At 40.6% G+C, this 22,499-nt stretch overlaps 2 protein-coding genes across 6 annotated transcripts in view; both read left to right on the top strand.

The window, feature by feature from the left end:
• The window catches only part of ZCCHC10 (zinc finger CCHC-type containing 10), a 40,244-nt gene extending 31,207 nt beyond the window's left edge, over window positions 1-9,037 (top strand). For both annotated transcript variants that reach the window (XM_036907040.2, XM_036907041.2), the window contains exon 4: window positions 7,213-9,037. In XM_036907040.2, the coding sequence (XP_036762935.1) occupies window positions 7,213-7,480 (268 nt within the window). In that variant the 3' untranslated portion in view covers window positions 7,481-9,037. The remainder of the gene's footprint in view (window positions 1-7,212) is intronic.
• Window positions 9,038-20,384: 11,347 nt separating this feature from the next.
• The window catches only part of AFF4 (ALF transcription elongation factor 4), a 92,448-nt gene continuing 90,333 nt past the window's right edge, over window positions 20,385-22,499 (top strand). For 2 of the 4 annotated variants that reach the window (XM_057490863.1, XM_057490861.1), the window contains exon 1: window positions 20,385-20,733. The gene's annotated coding sequence lies outside the window, so the exon portion shown is untranslated. The remainder of the gene's footprint in view (window positions 20,734-22,499) is intronic. The other 2 variants (XM_036907042.2, XM_057490862.1) reach the window with 2 other exon arrangements.

Genomic DNA, 22,499 nt, shown 5'->3' with positions numbered 1-22,499 from the left:
TCTGATAATTAGCGATGTGGAGCATCTTTTCATGTGTCTGTTGGCCATCTGTATTTCTTTTTTGGAGAACTGTCTGTTCAGTTCCTCTGCCCATTTTTTAATTGGGTTATTTGTTTTTTGTTTGTTGAGGCGTGTGAGCTCCTTATATATTCTGGACGTCAAGCCTTTATCGGATGTGTCATTTTCAAATATATTCTCCCATACTGTAGGGATCCTTCTTGTTCTATTGATGGTGTCTTTTGCTGTACAGAAGCTTTTCAGCTTAATATAGTCCCACTTACTCATTTTTGCTGTTGTTTTCCTTGCCCGGGTAGATATGTTCAAGAAGAGGTCACTCATGTTTATGTCTAAGAGGTTTTTGCCTATGTTTTCTTCCAAGAGTTTAATGGTTTCATGACTTACATTCAGGTCTTTGATCCATTTTGAGTTTACTTTTGTATATGGGGTTAGACAATGGTCCAGTTTCATTCTCCTACATGTAGCTGTCCAGTTTTGCCAGCACCACCTGTTGAAGAGACTGTCATTTTGCCATTGTATGTCCATGGCTCCTTTATCAAATATTAATTGACCATATATGTCTGGGTTAATGTCTGGATTGTCTAGTCTGTTCCATTGGTCTGTGGCTCTGCTCTTGTGCCAGTACCAAATTGTCTTGATTACTATGGCTTTATAGTAGAGCTTGAAGTTGGGGAGTGAGATGCCCCCTACTTTATTCTTCTTTCTCAGGATTGCTTTGGCTATTCGGGGTCTTTGGTGTTTCCATATGAATTTTTGAATTATTTGTTCCAGTTCATTGAAGAATGTTGCTGGTAGTTTCATAGGGATTGCATCAAATCTGTATATTGCTTTGGGCAGGATGGCCATTTTGACGATATTAATTCTTCCTAGCCACGAGCATGGGATGAGTTTCCATCTGTTAGTGTCCCCTTTAATTTCTCTTAAGAGTGACTTGTAGTTTTCAGAGTATAAGTCTTTCACTTCCTTGGTTAGGTTTATTCCTAGGTATTTTATTTTTTTTTTGATGCAATTGTGAATGGAGTTGTTTTCCTGATTTCTCTCTCTGTTGGTTCATTGTTAGTATATAGGAAAGCCACAGATTTCTGTGTGTTGATTTTGTATCCTGCAACTTTGCTGTATTCCGATATCAGTTCTAGTAGTTTTGGGGTGGAGTCTTTAGGGTTTTTTATGTACAGTATCATGTCATCTGCAAATAGTGACAGTTTAACTTCTTCTTTACCAATCTGGATTCCTTGTATTTCTTTATTCTGTCTGATTGCCGTGGCTAGGACCTCCAGCACTATGTTAAACAACAGTGGAGAGAGTGGGCATCCCTGTCTAGTTCCCGATCTCAGAGGAAATGCTTTCAGCTTCTCGCTGTTCAATATAATGTTGGCTGTGGGTTTATCATAGATGGCCTTTATTATGTTGAGGTACTTGCCCTCTATTCCCATTTTGCTGAGAGTTTTTAACATGAATGGATGTTGAACTTTGTCAAATGCTTTTTCAGCATCTATGGAGATGATCATGTGGTTTTTGTCTTTCTTTTTGTTGATGTGGTGGATGATGTTGATGGACTTTCGAATGTTGTACCATCCTTGCATCCCTGGAATGAATCCCACTTGGTCATGGTGTATGATCCTTTTGATGTATTTTTGAATTCGGTTTGCTAATATTTTGTTGAGTATTTTTGCATCTACGTTCATTAGGGATATTGGTCTGTAGTTTTCTTTTTTGGTGGGGTCTTTGCCTGGTTTTGGTATTAGGGTGATGTTAGCTTCATAGAATGAGTTTGGGAGTATCCCCTCCTCCTCTATTTTTTGGAAGACTTTAAGGAGAATGGGTATTATGTCTTCCCTGTATGTCTGATAAAATTCCGAGGTAAATCCATCTGGCCCGGGGGTTTTGTTCTTTGGTAGTTTTTTGATTACCTCTTCAATTTCGTTGCTGGTAATTGGTCTGTTTAGATTTTCTGTTTCTTCCTGGGTCAATCTTGGAAGGTTATATTTTTCTAGGAAGTTGTCCATTTCTCCTAGGTTTCCCAGCTTGTTAGCATATAGGTTTTCATAGTATTCTCCAATAATTCTTTGCATTTCCGTGGGGTCCGTCGTGATTTTTCCTTTCTCGTTTCTGATACTGTTGATTTGTGTTGACTCTCTTTTCTTCTTAATAAGTCTGGCTAGAGGTTTATCTATTTTGTTTATTTTCTCGAAGAACCAGCTCTTGGTTTCATTGATTTTTGCTATTGTTTTATTCTTCTCAATTTTATTTATTTCTTCTCTGATCTTTATTATGTCCCTCCTTCTGCTGACCTTAGGCCTCATCTGTTCTTCTTTTTCCAATTTCGATAATTGTGACATTAGACCATTCATTTGGGATTGCTCTTCCTTTTTTAAATATGCTTGGATTGCTATATACTTTCCTCTTAAGACTGCTTTTGCTGTGTCCCACAGAAGTTGGGGCTTAGTGTTGTTGTTGTCATTTGTTTCCATATATTGCTGGATCTCCATTTTGATTTGGTCATTGATCCATTGATTATTTAGGAGCGTGTTGTTAAGCCTCCATGTGTTCGTGAGCCTCTTTGCTTTCTTTGTACAGTTTATTTCTAGTTTTATGCCTTTGTGGTCTGAAAAGTTGGTTGGTAGGATTTCAATCTTTTGGAATTTTCTGAGGCTCTTTTTGTGGCCTAGTATGTGGTCTATTCTGGAGAATGTTCCATGTGCACTTGAGAAGAATGTATATCCCGCTGCTTTTGGATGTAGAGTTCTATAGATGTCTATTAGGTACATCTGCTCTACTGTGTTGTTCAGTGCTTCCGTGTCCTTACTTATTTTCTGCCCAGTGGATCTATCCTTTGGGGTGAGTGGTGTGTTGAAGTCTCCTAGAATGAATGCATTGCAGTCTATATCCCCCTTTAGTTCTGTTAGTATTTGTTTCACATATGCTGGTGCTCCTGTGTTGGGTGCATATATATTTAGAATGGTTATATCCTCTTGTTTGACTGAGCCCTTTATCATTATGTAGTGTCCTTCTTTATCTCTTGTTACTTTCTTTGTTTTGAAGTCTATTTTGTCTGATATTAGTACTGCAACCCCTGCTTTCTTCTCACTGTTGTTTGCTTGAAATATGTTTTTCCATCCCTTGACTTTTAGTCTGTACATGTCTTTGGGTTTGAGGTGAGTTTCTTGTAAGCAGCATATAGATGGGTCTTGCTTTTTTATCCATTCTATTACTCTGTGTCTTTTGATTGGTGCATTCAGTCCATTTACATTTAGGGTGACTATTGAAAGATATGTACTTATTGCCATTGCAGGCTTTAAATTCGTGGTTACCAAAGGTTCAAGGTTAGCCTCTTTAGTATCTTACTGCCTAACTTAGCTCGCTTATTGAGCTGTTATATACACTGTCTGGAGATTCTTTTCTTCTCTCCCTTCCTGTTCCTCCTCCTCGATTCTTCATATGTTGGGTGTTTTGTGCTGTGCTCTTTCTAGGAGTGCTCCCATCTAGAGCAGTCCCTGTAAGATGTTCTGTAGAGGTGGTTTGTGGAAAGCAAATTCCCTCAGCTTTTGTTTGTCTGGGAATTGTTTAATCCCACCGTCATATTTGAATGATAGTCGTGCTGGATACAGTATCCTTGGTTCAAGGCCCTTCTGTTTCATTGTATTAAATATATCATGCCATTCTCTTCTGGCCTGTAGGGTTTCTGTTGAGAAATCTGACGTTAGCCTGATGGGTTTCCCTTTATAGGTGACCTTTTTCTCTCTAGCTGCCTTTAACACTCTTTCCTTGTCCTTGATCTTTGCCATTTTAATTATTATGTGTCTTGGTGTTGCCCTTCTTGGATCCTTTCTGTTGGGGGTTCTGTGTATTTCCGTGGTCTGTTTGCTTACTTCCTCCCCCAGTGTGGGGAAGTTTTCAGCAATTATTTCTTCTAAGATACTTTCCATCTCTTTGCCTCTCTCTTCTTCTTCTGGGACCCCTATAATACGGATATTGCTCCTTTTAGATTGGTCACACAGTTCTCTTAATATTGTTTCATTCCTGGAGATCCTTTTGTCTCTCTCTATGTCAGCTGCCATGCGTTCCTGTTCTCTGATTTCAATTCCATCAATGGCCCCTTGCATTCTATCCATTCTGCTTATAAACCCTTCCAGAGTTTGTTTCATTTCTGCGATCTCCTTTCTGGCATCTGTGATCTCTTTCCGGACTTCATCCCATTTTTCTTGCGTATTTCTCTGCATCTCTGTCAGCATGTTTATGATTCTTATTTTGAATTCTTTGTCAGGAAGACTGGTTAGGTCTGTCTCCTTCTCTGGTGTTGTCTCTGTGATCTTTGTCTGCCTGTAGCTTTGCCTTTTCATGGTGATAGGAATAGTCTGCAGTACTGGGACGAGTGACGGCTGGAAGGACTTCCTTTCTTGTTGGTTTGTGGCCCTCCTCTCCTGGGAGAACAGCGGCCTCTAGTGGCTTGTGCTGCGCAGCTGCGCGCAGACAGGGTTTCTGCTTCCTGCCCGGCTGCTATGGAGTTAATCTCCGCTGTTGCTGTGGGCGTGGCCTGGCTCGGGCAGCTACTCCAAAGTGGTGGAGTCGCGTTGGAGCAGGAGCTGCTGGGAGGCTATTTATCTCCGTAAGGGGCCTCCCTGCTCCCTGCAGCCCAGGGGTTAGGGTGCCCAGAGGTCCCGGATTCCCTACCTCTGGATTAAGTGGCCCGCCCTGCCCCTTTAAGACTTCCAAAAAGCACCCGCCAAAACAAAACAACGACCACAAAAAAAAACAAGAAAAAAAATTTTTTTAATTAAAAAAAAAAAAATTTTTAATTAAAAAAAAAAAAAGGTGGTCGTTCGTTTTTCTTTATTCTCCGGTGCCAGCCTCAGGCCTCTGCTCACCGGTCTTTCTGCCCTGTTTCCCTAATATTGGGGTCCCTGTCCCTTTAAGACTTCCAAACAGCGCTCGCCAAAACAAAGCAGCAAAAAAGCAAAAAAAAAAAAAAATGGTCGCGCGCTTTTCTTATGTCCTCTGTCGCCCAGCCTCCAGTGCCTGCTCACTGTTCTTGCTGCCCTGTGTTCCCAGTATCGAGGGCCCTGCACTCTGGCCCGGATGGCTGGGGCTGGGTGTTCGGCAGCCCTGGGCTCCGTCTCCCTCCCGCTCTGCCTGCTCTTCTCCCGCCGGGAGCTGGGGGGAGGGGCGCTTGGCTCCCGCGGGGCCGGGGCTTGTATCTTACCCCCTTCGCGAGGCGCTGGGTTCTCTCAGGTGTGGATGTGGTCTGGATATTGTCCTGTGTCCTCTGGTCTTTATTCTAGGAAGGGTTGTCTTTGTTATATTTTCATAGATATATGTTGTTTTGGGAGGAGATTTCCGCTGCTCTACTCACGCCGCCATCTTCCGCCCTCCCTGCATCAGCTTCTTTTTATTCCTGTTCTCTAATTTCTTTTCCATTTACTCTCTCCTCTACCTCATCAAATCTGCTTTTAAATCCCTCCATTGTTTGTTTCATATCAGTTACTGCATTTTTTAAGGTGTCTGTCTCCCTCCTGAATTTGTCCCTTAGCTTTTGAATATTTTTCTGTAGCTCCATTAGCATGCTTATGACTTTTATTTTGAATTATGTTTTGGGACAACCGATGATTTAACTTTCACCAGCCTTCTTTCTGGTGTTTGAGGGATTTTGAATTGAACAAGGTTCTTCTGCCTTTTTATAGTCCTGTGGGAGTGATTGCAGGCAAGTGGCACAGGTGTCAGGTGGGAGGACAAAGTCCCCTCCTGCTTCCCGGTTGCAGTACCTGTCTCCGCTGTCTGTGCCAGTTAACTGCATGTAGGGAGCAGCCTCTGGGTTAATCCCCTAAGCTGCCAAGGGCGGGAAGGCCCTTGGGATGTCCTAGGGTGATGGCAGGGGTCACAGGCAGGCGGTGCATGTGTTTGGAGGGAGGGCAAAGCCCTTTTGTGCTTCCTGCTTGCCATGCCTGTATCTGCTGTCTGGGACGTTTGGCTGTGGGAAGGGAGAAGCTTCTGCGTTAAGCTGTGTAGTTGCTGTAGGCAGGGCTGCCCTCCCGCTGGTCTGCAGCAATGGTGGGGACAGCTGGTTTGTAGACAGGCACCAACGGGGAGGAAGGAACAGCAGGCTGCTTATCGTGGTGAGGAACCTTGGGGCTGCATTGCCAACCAGGGGGTTCAGCACCTGAAGCTCCTGAAAGTTCCCAACCTGCTGGGCTGAGTGTGCCGAGACTATTTTGTCCACCTGTTCCTTCTTCTAACCCCTTGCCCCTTTAGCAGCCTTCTGACTATTGAGAAGTCTTTCAAAGTGCCTGCTTTTCTTTTGTCCCAGAGCAGGTGGTTGTGGGAACCTGTTGTTAGTCTTAGTGTCTGACTTCGGTTTTTAGCCCCTCTACTCTCCAGAGCACCATGCAGTGTGGGTCTGTGTTCCCAGAGTAGATTTCTAGGGCTGGGTATTTAGCAGTCCTGTGCTACCACTCCCTCCCTGATCTGATTTTTTTCCTCCTGCTGGTGAGCTAGGGTGGGGGGAGTGCTTCGGTCCCACTGGGTCGTGGCTTTTTTCTTTACCCTTTTCCGTGAGATGTTGGCTTCTCACAGATGTAGCCTGGCTGGTGTACTGTTACTTCTGGTCACTCTTTTAGGAATAGTTGTATTTGCTATATTTTCAAAATATATGTGGTTTTGGGAGAAGATTTCCACCACACTTCTCATGCTATCATATTTTTTCCTCCCCGTTTTGCTGTGTTTTTATACTCCACAAATAAGTGAAATCATATGGTATTTGTCTCTCTCTGCCTGGTATTTGACAGAGCCTAATACCGTCTAGATCCATCCATGTTGTTGCAAATGGCAGGATTTCTTTTCTTTTTATGGCTGAAATAATATTCCATTTTATATATGTATCATATTTCCTTTATCCATTCATCTGTTGATGGACACTTAGGTTGCTTCCATAGATTGGCTGTTGCAAATAGTGAGGAATACATACAGGGGTGCATATATCTTTTTGAATCAGGGATTATGTTTTCTTCGGGTAAATTCCTAGGAGTGGAATTACTGGGTCAAATCATTTCTTGTTTTTCTCCAACTTCTAGAATCCTTATACCTGGAAATAGTAAATAATGTTTCTTGGCTTAGAATAGGAAATGTTATTAGATTGGCAAGAAGTTACTGACCAGTTATATCTGGTTAGTAGTGAAATGTCAGCTTCCCTTTGTCTGATAGGTCGAAGAGTGTAACCAGTTCCAGTAGCAGTAGCAGTGACACTTCAGCCAGTGATTCTTCATCAGAGAGTGAAGAAACATCCGCCTCGTCCTCCTCGGATGACAGTGACAGCGATGCAAGCCACTCCAGCTCATCATCTTCAGCCTCTTCCACAAGCTCCTCCTCATCCTCTGACTCAGACTCGGATTCCAGCTCTTCCAGTGCCGGCAGTGCCAGCACAGACAGCACCTCTGAGGATGAACCACCGAGAAAGAAGAAAAACAAATAGAACTGCTGCATCCTGAGGGACTAAAGACGTTAATGTGTTTCTCAAAAGGGAATTTAGAATATATTAAGGCCAAATAGGTTAACTGGTCAAATTTTCTAGAGTTCAAAAGTTTTCCATTGTAAAGGCATAAAGACTATTAATAATGGATCATACCAATAAGCCTTTTTTTATTGTAAGGGTGAATCTTGTTTTTCATTTGTATCTTTAAGGTGTACCTCTAAAACTTAGAGCTGAAATCCAGAAAATATGTTTTTTGTGATGAAATTTATCTTTTCTCCCTGTGAAATAAATGCCATACTTTGTTAATATGTTAGTGCCATGCATCAGACATGTTTTCAGGAAAATGCGTCAAGTATCTGGCTGTGAATTTCTAATTCTTTGGGCTGTGTATTATTATGTAAGATTTCATACATTGTTATGATAAGTTGAGGCGTTTTCCTATTGTTAAAAAATGTGCTCTGTTTTTGTTTATGTTCAGCAAGTTATTCTGACTTGTCCTAAATGAAAAGTTCAAGGAACCTGTTCATATATTTATACCTTTTGGATGGTACAAGTTTCAACTCACTGTGTTGTGTCATTCATTTTATTCTGGTTCTTAGAGTTACCCTCTCTGAGGAAAATCATTCTAGAGGAACCTAAAAAGGAACAAACTTCTGAAATACTACTTAGGAGTCTATAATCTTGGTGACTTTTGATAAGTTCAGTGTCAAAAAAGATAACAGTCACTTAAAAGGCTAAATTAAGTAAAAGTAATATAAATGTCTGTATCCTATAAAAGATACCATTCAACAAGAAAAAGAAGGTAGAAGATGAGGTAATTTTTGCAGAAAATTTCGGTGATGTCAGTTGCCTTTTATTGAGATTTTTTTTTAATTTCATAAAGATTTCCTTTTCCCATTTTTTCAATTGCAGTATGACAGTTTATATGGTAACTGGTCATATGTGACAGTATACTACCTAAATATGAGTAATGGGTTAATCTGGTATGTTTACATAGTTGAAATCTGGTGTGTATACATAGTATACACAGTTGAAATCTAGCATGAAAAGTTAAACACTGCACAATATTTCTTATAAGTAAAATACTTTGCTGTGGTGAAATTATTTGGATTAACATCACAGTATTCTGTGATGTCTTTTAAACTTTTTGGAAAGCTATTGTAGAAAAGTCTTGATTTGGGTTAAATACAGGTTTTTAAAATTAGATGTCTTTTTTTTATATTTTTATGGGAAAGTAGGAAATTACTTTAGAAGAAAATGGGCTTCTATTTAAATGTTGAAATATATGTATGTTGTGAGTTTCAGGAGCCTATAATTACCTGTAAGGTTTATGCAACCATCTGCTTTTAGTGACTGTAAATTAACTCTCAAAACATTTCAAAGGCTTCATACATAAAGTATCAATTGACAGGTAAACTTAATAAATTACTAATTGAACACATTTTACAATGTTTGCTGCCTCTATTACGGTCCTTTTTGCAGTTAAAGAACTTGGAAGAGAATAAAATGTGTACATAGGTTGCATTACTTGTAATTAAATAAAACCCATAGTTTGTGCTCACTGCTTAAGCTTCTATTATCTCCTTGCTAGCTTAATTTATGCCAGTTCTTACTCCTTTTTAGGGCAAAGACATTTAAACTAATTCTGATTATTTCTTTTTAGTACAACTGTTAAAAAGTGTGGTTGGAGAAGTAGAGGGCAGGAAGTGTATTCTAGTCAGACAGTTCACTTAAAAAAGCAGCATCAAAAAAAAAAAAAGCAGCATTAATGGCTGAGTAGAGACTAACTTGCAAAGTTTTCCCCCTTCCTGTCTGGAAGCGGAGTCCCCAGCAAATGTAGTAAATGTATTGTTTCTCAGCTGCAGCCATATCAAGAGGAGTCGTTAGATCATGGGTTTACATTCCACAAAAATTTCATTTTATGGCTGTCAATGTTGCAATTTTGTCCGAGAAGCAAAATACAGCATTAGGTTACAAGTTAACACTAAAAATGGAAAAAAATGCAGAGAAGGTGTACTTCATAGTCATGCTTTTTTTTGTCAGTTATTTTGGCCTTTTATTTTGAACTAATTGCAGATTTACAGAAAAGTTGCCAAAATCTTAAGGTTTCCAAATATACCTCACCTAGCTTTGCCTAATGTTAGTGTCTTACATAACCATAGTACAAAGATCAATACTAAAGAAATTGGTACTTGGTAAAAAACACCATTAATCAAACCAAGAACCACTTTCAGTTTTCACCAATTTTCCCACTGTCCTTTTTCTATTCCAGAATATTGCTCAGAAAATGCATGTAGTTAACTTCTGAGTCTGCTACTGTCCGTAACAGTTCCTTAGTTTTCCCTTGTCTTTCATACCCTTAACACTTCTGATAAGTAGTGATCAGTTATTTTGTCTAATGTTCCTCAATTTGGGTTTGTCTGGTGTTTTCGTATGGAACTGAGGTTTTGGTTTTGGAAGAGTATCACAGAAATGAAGTTATGTCCTCAGTCCATAATGTCACAGAATTCCTGACATCTGTGTCTTATTGGTGATGCTGACTTTGATCATTTGGTGAATTTCACAATTCAGAGCTATTTTAAATAGAGTTGGCCATTATTTGAAAAATGTTACCAGCTTTGATGTTATAAAAACAAACTCATACACTGATGGCAGGAGAATTCTACCAGGCTTTGTTCTTGCCCAAACTCCACCAGCACCCTGTAATAATTAACAAAGGTGGTTTCTGTCAGATTTTTCCATTGCAAAGTTACTGTCTTTCCCTTTTTAGTTAGTAGATATCCTAGGAGAGTTACTCTGAGACTATGCAAATTGATTCTCCTCACATTTACCCTAGTTTTAAAGGTTCCAAACTACAATTACTAATGGTGCAGTCTTGCAAATGGTGAATTTCTATTTCCCTCTATACTTCTACACTACTTAGTATTCTATTAGGAAGAGCTGTCTCTTCTTCCCCTTTTATTTAATTATTATACTGTGGATGCACAGATGTTCATTTTGTTCTGTGGGTTAAGATCCAGTTATATTGTTCCATTGCTCAAATTATTCCTCCTTCAGAGAGCTCCTTCAGGTTGGCTCCTTTGTTCTTTCAACAAAGCCTCATCCTTTTTTAGCATACATGTATTTAGCATATTAAATATATGTGTACTTAGTATGTATATATATAATATAGCTAGACCCTGGATTATGATGCCTTAATTGGAAGAAATGCCAAAGCAATATTTCAAATTGTGTTTTTGTATGCTGTCCTGCAGGTTTTTACACCCTGTGAAAGTTGTGACATAAAAAGATTTAGGGGTGTGTGTGTGTGTGCATGTTTGTGTGTGCTAAAGAGGGAGAAAGGTGTTATGAAAAAGGAAGTGAGGAAGGAAAGCCAATGTACCTGGGCGGCAGACATTCTCAGATGAGTTTTCAGAGAGGGAAAAGACAGAAGTTGAGGACCTATGCCAATGTACATTAAAAGTCTTATGTACCTCCAAGGGTACTTTTGTGTGCTATTCAAGGTAATTGGTATTATCAGCTACAAGCATTCATAGAACACCTATTCAGAAGACACTGTACAATGATGTATAAATAACACTTCAACAGCAGATTCCTTGGAGCTGACCAGCTAGCTAGGGAGACTAGATACACAAAAATATAAAGAACAATGAAAAGAGGACTTTCATTTAAACATGGCAAATTGAACCATGTCTTTATTACCACTCCTCATAAAATCTAAGATAACAAGAAACAAAAAACTTAAACCCAGGGGAGGAGCCAAGATGGCGGTGTGAGTAGGGCAGCAGAAATCTCCTCCCAAAACCATATGTATTTTTGAAAATACAACAAATACAACTATCCCTAAAAAAGAGACCAGAAGGTAAAGTACAACAGACAGGCTACATATACACCTGCGAGAATCCAGCGCCTCATGAAGTGGGTAAGATACAAGCCACGGCCTGGCAGGACCCAAGTGCGCCCCTGACCCCAGCTCCCCGGCAGGAGGAGAGGAGTCAGAGCCAGGAGGGAGTGGGAGCCCAGGACTGCTAAATAGCCAGCCCTAGTCATCCGCACCAGGAGTGCAGACACACAGTGCGTGGTGTGCTGGATACTAGGGAAACGGAATAGTAAAACCTGCAAGCGGGTTCCCACACCTGGCCCCCCTGGGACAAAAGAAAAGCAAGTGCGTTTTGAAAGTCTTAAAGGGACAGGAGCCTCACAGCTGGACAGAAGTGTCCCAGCACACTCAGCCCAGCGGCTGGGAATCAAGGGGAACTCTGGGCGCCCTAAACCCCTGAGCAGGAGCGCAGCTCTGAGGCCCCTCACGGCGATAGACAGCCTACTGCCCATTCCCTCTCTGGTGCAGCCCCGCCACAGCAGGGGAACAGCAGCCTGAGACTGGCCATGCCCACAGCAGCCACACGGAGCCGCCTCTGTAGCTGCCTGGGCCAGACTAAGAGGCCCCATTGGTGTGCAGCTGCCCGGCACAAGCCGCTAGGGGTCGCCATTCTTGCAGGAGAGGAAGGCGACGAGCAAGCAGGAAGGGACTTTGTTCTCCCAGCTGACACACGTGCCAACTGCCCACGACTACCTCTATCGCCATGAAAAGACAGAAGAATTTGATACCGACCAGAATAACCCAGACATCCCCTGAGAGGGAACCTGGGGAGACAGATTTAACCAATCTTCCTGGAAAAGAATTCAACATAAAGGTCATATCCACACTGATGGAGCTGCAGAGAAAAATGCAAGAGCTAACAGATAAAGTTGGGAGGGAGAATACAAAAATAAAGCAATCTCTCGAAGGACTTAAAAGCAGAATTGACGAAGTGCAGCAGACTGTTAATGGAATAGAAATCAGAGAACAGGAATGCAAAGAAACTGACGCAGAGAGAGATAAAAGGATCTCCGGGAATGAAAGAATATTAAGAGAACTGCGTGACCAATCCAAATGGAACAATATCTGCATTATAGGGGAACCAGAAGAAGAAGAGAGACAAAAAGGGATAGAAAGTGTATTTGAAGAAATAATTGCTGAAAACTTCTCCAAACTGGGGGAGGAAATAGTCGCTCAGACCACGGAAGTACACAGAACTCCCAACACAAGGGACCCAAGGAGGACAACACCAAGACACATAATAATTAAAATGGCAAAGAACAAGGACAAGGACAAAGTATTAAAGGCAGCCAGAGAGAGAAAAAAGGTCACCTACAAAGGAAAACGCATCAGGCTATCATCAGACTTCTCAACAGAAACCTTACAGGCCAGAAGAAAATGGCATGATATATTTAATGCAATGAAACAGAAGGGCCTTGAGCCAAGAATACTGTATCCAGCACGATTATCACTTAAATATGAAGGAGGGATTAAACAATTCCCAGACAAGCAAATGTTGAGGGAATTTGTCTCCCACAAACCACCTCTACAGGGTATTCTAGAGGGACTGCTCTAGATGGAAGCACTCCTAAGGCTAAATAGATGTCACTAGAGCAAATAAAATCAGCAAAGAAAGCAGACCAACCAAATACTAACTAAAGGCAAAAAATAAAATCAACTACCCACAAAAGCAGTCAAAGGAAACACAAAAGAGCACAAAATAAAACACCTAACATATAAAGAATGGAGGAGGAGGAATAAGAAGTAAGAGAAATAAAGAATCATCAGACTGTGTTTAAAATAGCTCAATAAGCAAGCTAAGTTAGACAGTAAGATAGTAAAGAAGCTAACCTTGAACCCCTGGTAACCACAAATCTAAAGCCTGCAATGCAATAAGTACATATCTTTCAATAACCACCCTAAATGTAAACGGACTGAATACACCAATCAAAAGACACAGAGGACTAGAATGGATAAAAAAGCAAGACCCATCTATATGCTGCTTACAAGAGACTCACCTCAAACCCAAAGACATGCATAGACTAAAAGTCAAGGGATGGAAAAAGATATTTCATGCAAACAACAAAGAGAAAAAAGTAGGTGTTGCAGTACTAGTATCAGACAAAATAGACTTCAAAACAAAGAAAGTAACAAGAGATAAAGGACACCAAATAATGATAGAGGGGTCAGTCCAACAAGAGGATATAACCGTTATAAATATATATGCACCCATTACAATTAGCATGTATAATGTGGGGGGGGGGTACAGGGCGGGCTCCACAACACAGAGAAGACAAGTAGTGATTTTACAGCATCTTACTATGCTGATGGACAGTGACTGTGAAGAGGTATGTGGGGGGGACTTGGTGAAGGGGGAGCCTAGTAAACATAATGTTCTTCATGTAATTGTAGATTAATGATACAATATATATATATATATTCAGTTAGTATTTGTTTTCTGTTAGTATTTTCTGTAACATTATATTCTGTTAGTATTTGTTTCACATATATTGGCACAGGAGCACCAATATATGTGAAACAAATACTAACAGAATTAAAGGAGGAAATAGAATGCAATGCATTCATTCTAGGAGACTTCAACATACTACTCACTCCAAAGGAGAGATCCACCAGATAGAAAATAAGTAAGGACACAGAGGCACTGAACAACACACTAGAACAGATGGACCTAATAGACATCTATAGAACTCTACACCCAAAAGCAGCAGGATACACATTCTTCTCAAGTGCACATGGGACATTTTCCAGAATAGATCACATATAAGGCCACAAAAAGAGCCTCAGTAAATTCCATAAGATTGAAATTCTACCAACCAACTTTTCAGACCACAAAGGTATAAAACTAGAAATAAATTGTACAAAGAAAACAAAAAGGCTCACAAACACATGGAGGCTTAACAACATGCTCCTATATAATCAATGGATCAATAAACAAATTAAAGTAGAGATCAAGGAATATATGGAGACAAATGACAACAACAACACAAAGCCCCAACTTCTGTGGTATGCAGCAAAAGCAGTCTTAAGAGGAAAGTATATAGCAATCCAGGCATACTTAAAGAAGGAAGAACAATCCCAAATGAATAGTCTAACATCACAATTATGGAAACTGGAAAAAGAAGAACAAATGAGGCCCAAAGTCAGCAGAAGGAGGAACATAATAAAGATCAGAGAAGAAATAAACAAAATTGAGGAGAATAAAACAATAGAAAAAGTCAATAAAACCAAGAGCTGGTTCTTTGGGAAAATAAACAAAATAGATAAGCCTCTAGCCAAACTTATTAAGAGAAAAAGAGAATCAACACCCATCAACAGAATCAGAAACGAGAATGGAAAAATCACAACAGACTCCACAGAAATACAAAGGATTATTAAAGACTACTATGAAAACCTATATGCTAACAAGCTGGAAAACTTAGAAGAAATGGGCAACTTTCTAGAAAAATTCAACCTTCCAAGACTGACCAAGGAAGAAACACAAAAGTTAAACAAACCAATTATGAGCAAAGAAATTGAAGCAGTAATCAAGAAACTACCCAAGAACAAAACCCCTGGGCCAGATAGATTTACCTCGGAATTTTATCAGACATACAGAGAAGACATAATACCCATTCTCCTTAAAGTTTTCCAAAAAATAGAAGAGGAGGGAATACTCCCAAACTCATTCTATGAAGCTAGCATCACTCTAATACCAAAACCAGGCAAAGGCCCCACAAAAAAAGATTACAGACCAATATCCTTGATGAACATAGATGCAAAAATACTCAACAAAATATTTGCAAACCGAATTCAAAAATACATCAAGAGGATCATACACCATGACCAACTGGGATTCATCTCAGGGATGCAAGGATGGTACAACATTCGAAAATCCATCAACATCATCCACAACATAAACAAAAAGAAGGACAAAAACCACATGATCATCTCCATAGATGCTGAAAAAGCATTCAACAAAATTCAACATCCATTCATGATAAAAACTCTCAACAAAATGGGTACAGAGAGCAAGTACCTCAACATAATAAAGGCCATATATGATAAACCCACAGCCACCATCATACTGAACAGTGAGAACCTGAAAGCTTTTCCTCTAAGATTGGGAACAAGACAGGGATGCCCACTCTCCCCACTATTATTCAACATAGTACTGGAGGTCCTAGCTATGGCAATCAGACAAAACAAAGAAATACAAAGCATCCAGATTGGTAAAGAAGTTAAACTGTCCCTGTTTGCAGATGACATGATATTGTACATAAAAAACCCTAAATACTCCACTCCCAAACTACTAAAACTAATATCGGAATTCAGCAAAGTTGCAGGATACAAAATTAATACACAGAAATCTGTTGCTTTCCTATACACTAACAATGAACTAGCAGAAAGAGAAATCAGGAAGACAATTCCATTCACAATAGCATCAAAAAGAATAAAATACCTAGGAATAAACCTAACCAAGGAAGTGAAAGATCTATACCCTGAAAATTAAGACACTCTTAAGAGAAATTAAAGAGGACACTAACAAATGGAAACTCATCCCATGCTCTTGGCTAGGAAGAATTAATATCGTCAAAATGGCCATCCTGCCGAAAGCAATATACAGATTTGATGCAATCCCTATCAAATTACCAACAACATTCTTTAGCGAACTGGAACAAATAGTTCTAAAATTCATATGGAACCACCAAAGACCCCGAATAGCCAAAACAATCCTGAGTAGGAAGAATAAAGCTGGGGGGATTATGCTCCCTGACTTCAAGCTCTACTATTAAGCCACAGTAATCAAGACAGTTTGGTACCGGCACAAGAACAGACCCATACAGCAATGGAACAGACTAGAGAGCCCAGATATAAATCCAAGCATATATGGTCATGTAATATACAATAAAGGAGCCATGGACAGACAATGGGGAAACAACAGCCTCTTCAACAACTGGCTTTGGACAGCTACATGTGAGAAAATGAAACTGCATTATTGTCTAACCCCATACACAAAAGTAAACTCGAAATGGATCAAAGACCTGAATGTAAGTCATGAAACCATAAAACTCTTAGAAGACAACATAGGCAAAAATCTCTTGAATATAAACATGAGCAACTTTTTCCTGAACACATCTCCTTGGGCAAAGGAAACAAAATAAAAAATGAACAGATGGGACTACATCATTCTAAAAAGCTTCTGTACAGCAAACGATACCATCAGCAGAACAGAAAGGCACCCTACAGTATGGGAGAATATATTTGTAAATGACAGATCCAACAAGGGGTTAACATCCAAAAAATATAAAGACTCACACACCTCAACACATAAATGGTAAATAACACTATTAAAAAATGGGTGGAGGATATGAACAGACACTTCTCCTAAGAAATTCAGATGGCTAACAAATGAAAAGATGCTCCACATCACTCATTATCAGGGAAATGCAAATTAAAACCACAGTGAGATATCACTTCACATCAGTTAGGATGGCCAACATAGAAAAGACTAGGAACAATAAATGCTGGCAAGGATGCGGAGAAAGGGGAACCCTCCTACATTGCTGGTGGGAATGTAAGCTAGTTCAACCATTGTGGAGAGCAATATGGAGGTTCCTTAAAACTAAAAACAGAAATACCATTTGACCTGGAATTCCACTCCTAGGAATTTACCCAAGGAAAACAACCTCTCACATTCAGTAAGACATATGCACCCCTGTGTTTATCACAGCACTATTTACAATAGCCGAGATATAGAAGCAACCTAAGTGTCCATCAGTAGATGAATGGATAAAGAAGACGTGGTACATATATACAATGGAATACTGTTCAGCCATAAGAAAAAAACAAATCCTACCATTTGGAACAACATAGATGGAGCTCGAGGGTATTACGCTCAGTGAAATAAGCCAGGCGGAGAAAGATAAATACCAAATGGTTTTCCTCATTTGTGGAGTATAAAACGAAGCAAACCTGAAGGAACAAAATAGCAGTAGTCTCACAGACTCCAAGAAGGGACTAGTGGTTACCAAAGTGGAGAGGTTGGGGAGGGCGGTGGGGAAGGTGGGAGAACAGATTGTGGGGTATTATGATTGTTGCACATGGTGTGTGTGGGGCCATGGGGAAGACAGTATAGCTTAGAGAAGACAAATAGGGACTCTGTGGCATCTTAGTACATTGATGGACAGTGACTGCAATGGGGTATGAGGGGGGACTGAATAATAAGGGTGAATGTAGTAACCACATTGTTCTTCTTGTGAAACCTTCATAAGAGTGTATATCAACGATACCTTAATAAAAATTTAAAAAGCAACAACAAAAAGAAGAAGTCTTGTAACTGAACAATATACATTGAATATTTTGTGAAAATCTTGCATGTTAATAAAACAGCCATATTTTTCATTGAGATTTTCCCCCATATAGTTTCATGGTCAGTATTTTCTGTTATTTCTCCATTTTCTTTAGTTGACTTACATTGTCCTAGAGCATGAAGTTAGACACAGAAAATTCATTTTGTCAATATTGATGCATCTGATTAAATAAAATGATAGTGTATTCAAATGTTACAAATTATTTTAGGGATTTTTTTTCTCTCATTGCTGAAAGGGAAGGAAATTCTTTTTTATAGGATAAGCAAAGAAAACTCTATATTTTCCAACCCCAAACCCCCCTTTTTGGTTTTTAAGTAAGATCTCAATATATATTGAATAATTATCATGCAGCTTTATGGAACAAAATGCTTATCATTTGTCACTTGGTTAGCTAAATAACATTTATTCCAAAGTAAGTAAATGAACCTTCTTGTAAAGTTTATCAAATTATCTTCAATTTACATTTTATTACTTTTTAAATTATTGGGTAAAATGATAATCTTCCTTGTTGCCACTCTTCATCCCAACTCCCTCTCAATGCAGCCTTGTAAATCTTCCTAGGCAGAATTTGAAAGAAAGGAAATAAAATTGACACAACTTCCATGGAGGACACTTTGGTAATACCTATCAAAATTAAAGATACCTTTTGATCTGAAGACTCCAATCATAAAGATTTATTGGCATAGTTGCCCCTTGTATGGGGTTATTAGCTATCAGTTGCAGCTTAGTTTGTAATTGTAATGGCTTGGCTACAACCCAAATGTCTGCTTGCAGGGAATAGGTGAAATAAGTCATGTTTACATACAATGGAAAATTATACTGCCCCTAGGAAGAAAGAGGCAGTTCTTTATGTAGTGATACGGAAGGATATTCACGATATTTCAAGTGAGAGAAAGAAGGTACTTAACAGTGTATATACCTTGTTTTATTGCACTACAGATACGGTTTTTTACAAATTGAACGTTTGTGGCAACCCTGTGTCAAGTGTCTGTTGTCATTTTTCCAACAGCATTTGCTCACTTGTGTCACATTTTGGTAATTCTTGCACTATTTCAAACCTTTTAATTATTATTATATTTGTTATAGTGCTGTGATCAGTGATCATGACTCACTGAAAATTCAGATAATGGTTAGCATTTTTTAGCAATAAGGTATTTTTGAATTAAGGTATGTATTATCTTCTTAGACACTGCTATCACACATTTAATAGACTATGTATAACCACAACTTTCCTATGTACGAGCAAACCAAAAAATTCACTTGACTCACTTTATTGCAGTATTTGCCTTATCACAGTGGTCTGGAACCTAACTGATGATATCTCCCAGGGGTGCCTGTACTTTATCCTTTATGTAAAAAGAAGTATAACTGTAATCTAATATTAATTTATATCTTAGGAAGAATATACTAGGAAATGCTAAGTGACTTCCTCTAGGACTGGAGTAGTTCAAGGGCAGGGATGGGAGTAGGAATTTTTTTTTCACTATTTTGTCATAGTTCCTTTTTAGTGTTGCATTATTAATACCTTTCCTATTTATATAGATTATATAAAGTCTATAAAAATAATGAGGCTTAAAAGAAACAATAGGTAAAGATTTTAAAAAGGAAAAATATTGCACTTCATTTATGTTGAAGTTCCAGCTTTTAGGGATGATAAAAACATTTCCATATACACATCCCCTATAATAGTTTATCATCAAGCTCCTCAAACCCCTTGACTTTTATTGAAAACAATCTTAGTGAATGTAGTAACCACAATGTTGCTCATGTGAAGCCTTCATAAGATTGTATATGTCAGATGCCTTAATAAAAAAAATTCTTAGTGCTTGCATCAAAGTAAAGAATAAAAAAGCGGCTTAATGAGGCTTCTTCATAGAAAGAAAACAGGTTAAGAGTCAAGATTATAAAGCGTTTTCAACTAGTGAATCAGAGGTAGTTTCTCTGTACAGTTACTGTATTGGGTTCAGTGAGACCTTTTGAAAACCCTGTCTAGTCTGTATTATTTTACTCTCAATTAACTATAGCTTGCACTGACTGGAAGGATGTGAGAGGTGAAGAAAAGTATTCAAAATGAAATTCTGTAGAAGTTCTCTACGGCAGAAATGTGTAGACGAAAAAGGCTGGCTTGGCGTCTTGAGAGAAGTTCAGGCGAGGTTCTAAGCGGCCTCGGCAGAAATCCCTGCAAGACTTCCTTTTTCGACGGGACCTACTGAGGGCTGCTGGACTCGAGGCTTCAAGGCCAGCGCCGGGCAGCAGACGTGGAGGGCCTCGGGTCCGCCCAGACCCAGGAAGGGCGGACGACCTGATCGCCTCTACCTGTGCGGCAGAACCGGATGATCCGGCTCGGGCGGGCCCCGCCCTTCCGAACCTCGCCAGCGGCTACGCGTACGATGCGCGCCAGGACGTGCAGTCCCGGTCCTGCCCAGCCGGCCCTGCCTTACCGGCCCTGCCCGACGGGGCCGCAGGGTCCCGGGGTTGGGGCCTAGGCCACGAGGGCCGGTCCGCGGCCTGCCCTGGGTCCTCAGACCTGACAGAAACGGACGCCACCACCCCGCTGTCCCCGACAGCCTCTCACCGTCTCAGCAGGGAGGGGCCTGGCGTCTCACGTGACGCCCCGCCCTCGCCCGTTCCTGGTCACGTGGGTGGCGCGGCCACTGCGTCAGTCACAGTCCTGGCTGCGGGAGTCGAGCTGTCGTCGCTGCCGCCGCCCGCGAACGGGGCGGGGATCCCGGTTCCAGGTCTTCATCGTCCCGCCCCTGTCTCCTCAGTCGGTTGTCCCGGGCTGGGCCCGACCGTCATGGAGCGGGGCGGGACCTCTGCCTGGTCGGTGTGAGGTGCGTCGCCACCGCCGCCTGCGCTTTTCGAGACCCCCGAACCCCCGCCGCCGCCCGGAGCTCTTAGCCCTTGGCAGCCTGTCGCCGCCGCCGGGCGGGCTCGCGCGCGCGTCCGGTGAAGGTGCAGGCCCGGCGCCGCCGCTGCCGCAGCTGGGAAATGGTTTGGGCCTAGCGGAGCCGGGACTGGAGGTGAGAAGGGCCAGCTGACTGACTGAGGGCCCGGCGCGGCCGCGGGGTGGGGGCGGGGCGGGGGGCACCGGGCCGCCAGCCCTCGGGGAGACCCTTCGGGCCAGGGCTGCTCAGTGCGGCTTCTCCCCTCATCTTCGCGTTCCCCCTCCATCACCCCTCAAGAAAATAAATAACCTAACCCAATCCTAACAAATTCCCAGAATCCATCTTTAACCGTTTCTCCTTTCCCCTTCGTTCTTTAATTCGCTTCTTCCCTCAGAAATTCCATTGACTTGATTTATTACTTAAAAAAAATACCCTTCTCGATTTCAAGGTATTTCTACTTAAAGAGAAAATAGGCCTAGATTCTGGCTATCATCACCCAACTAGTTCTCGCTTTCCTTCTCGCGATCCTGCGCACGTCTCTCCTCCCCCTTCCTCTGCGAAAAAAAAAAAAAGGAAAAAAATTTCCGCCTTCGACTAGCGAAGGAGGTTGACTAAAAATGGGAAAGTGGGGGTGTAATACTTAAGTGTCCCCCAAAAGTTCTGAATTGGCCTGCTCGCTAGTTGTCGGGATAGCTTGTATTTGGATATTGATGTTTAGGCCTTTCCTCCAGCTGCCTGTGCCCGGGGTTAATCTCGTAATTGACGTCAGTGCTTTGTTCCTTCCACTTTGCTGTTCCTTCCACTCTTTGAGGATGGATCCTGGGGCATAGGAGTTTGAGGAGTATCCTTAATTGCTTTTCTTTTACAAATGATATCATTTATAGGAAATTGAAAGTACAAATTGAAATACTTGTGTATGGAGTTCAGACTAAGATGAAGAGTTCGAGTTAGGGTTCTTAGAGTCAGTTGCAATTCAGAATTGTGCGATTTCTTTCCTGGTGGCCATATGGAGATTTTAAACTAAGGCCAGTCGCTTTTCCGGGGACCGGCATTTTCCATGACAGAATGTAAACTGTAGGTGCCTGTGAATAGGATGTCTGTAAATGTGACGTTAAAAATGTGTTGTTGTTTTTTTTTAGGTCTTAAATGTTAAAAGCTCAAAGCTTTGTGTTCACATTGATTCTGTAGAGCTTTGTAAAGTGCTTCTTTTCTTTAACTGTCTTTTGACTTACAAAGATTGAAATATTTATGAGAATTTTCTTAATCTGGTATTTGATAAAGAATCTTTTGTGGCCTGTAAAATCTGTTTAAATCATCTTTGGTCATACGTGCATAAAGAAGTGTTGGCAGTGGCCACTTGATTTTTTTAACAAACCTGGCTTCTTTAAATTTCTGTTTTATTTTCTTTACTCGTCACTGCATTTTTTAGTCTCCAAACATTAAAACAAAATCTTGTTATTTTTAATTATCTTTTAGAGTTAACTTACCTGGAATGAATCAAATTTTCTTTGTTTTTAATGCCAGCAGTTTCATTCAGTTTATGGTAGCTTGCAAGCAGATGACTTTTGTTTTTGTTAGCTCTACAGGAATAGTAGGCAAATTCTACTTTAAATAAAAATCTTTTGTGTAAAGTGGGGACAGGATAGGATGCCTGTGGATGACCCTACCTTTATTGTTTAGTTTAAAAAAAAAAGCTTATCTGTGTTAATTGGAAAGTGGTCTACAATTTTGGGGTGTAAAGGTGATTCTACAATGCTTTGGTGAAGCTGTGGAATTAAGAATTCTTAAAGACGGTATTTTCATTCAGATTCACTTTTTACCTGTCAGATGACATTTTCTTCTCTGTGTTCTTGAGTTATGATGTCCCCTTTGTAACAGTTAATACATTCTGCGTTGTGTTG

This window comes from Manis pentadactyla, chromosome 13 (assembly GCF_030020395.1).
Source record: "Manis pentadactyla isolate mManPen7 chromosome 13, mManPen7.hap1, whole genome shotgun sequence".
Lineage (NCBI taxonomy): Eukaryota > Metazoa > Chordata > Mammalia > Pholidota > Manidae > Manis > Manis pentadactyla.
This window is presented reverse-complemented; position numbering and strand designations above follow the sequence as displayed.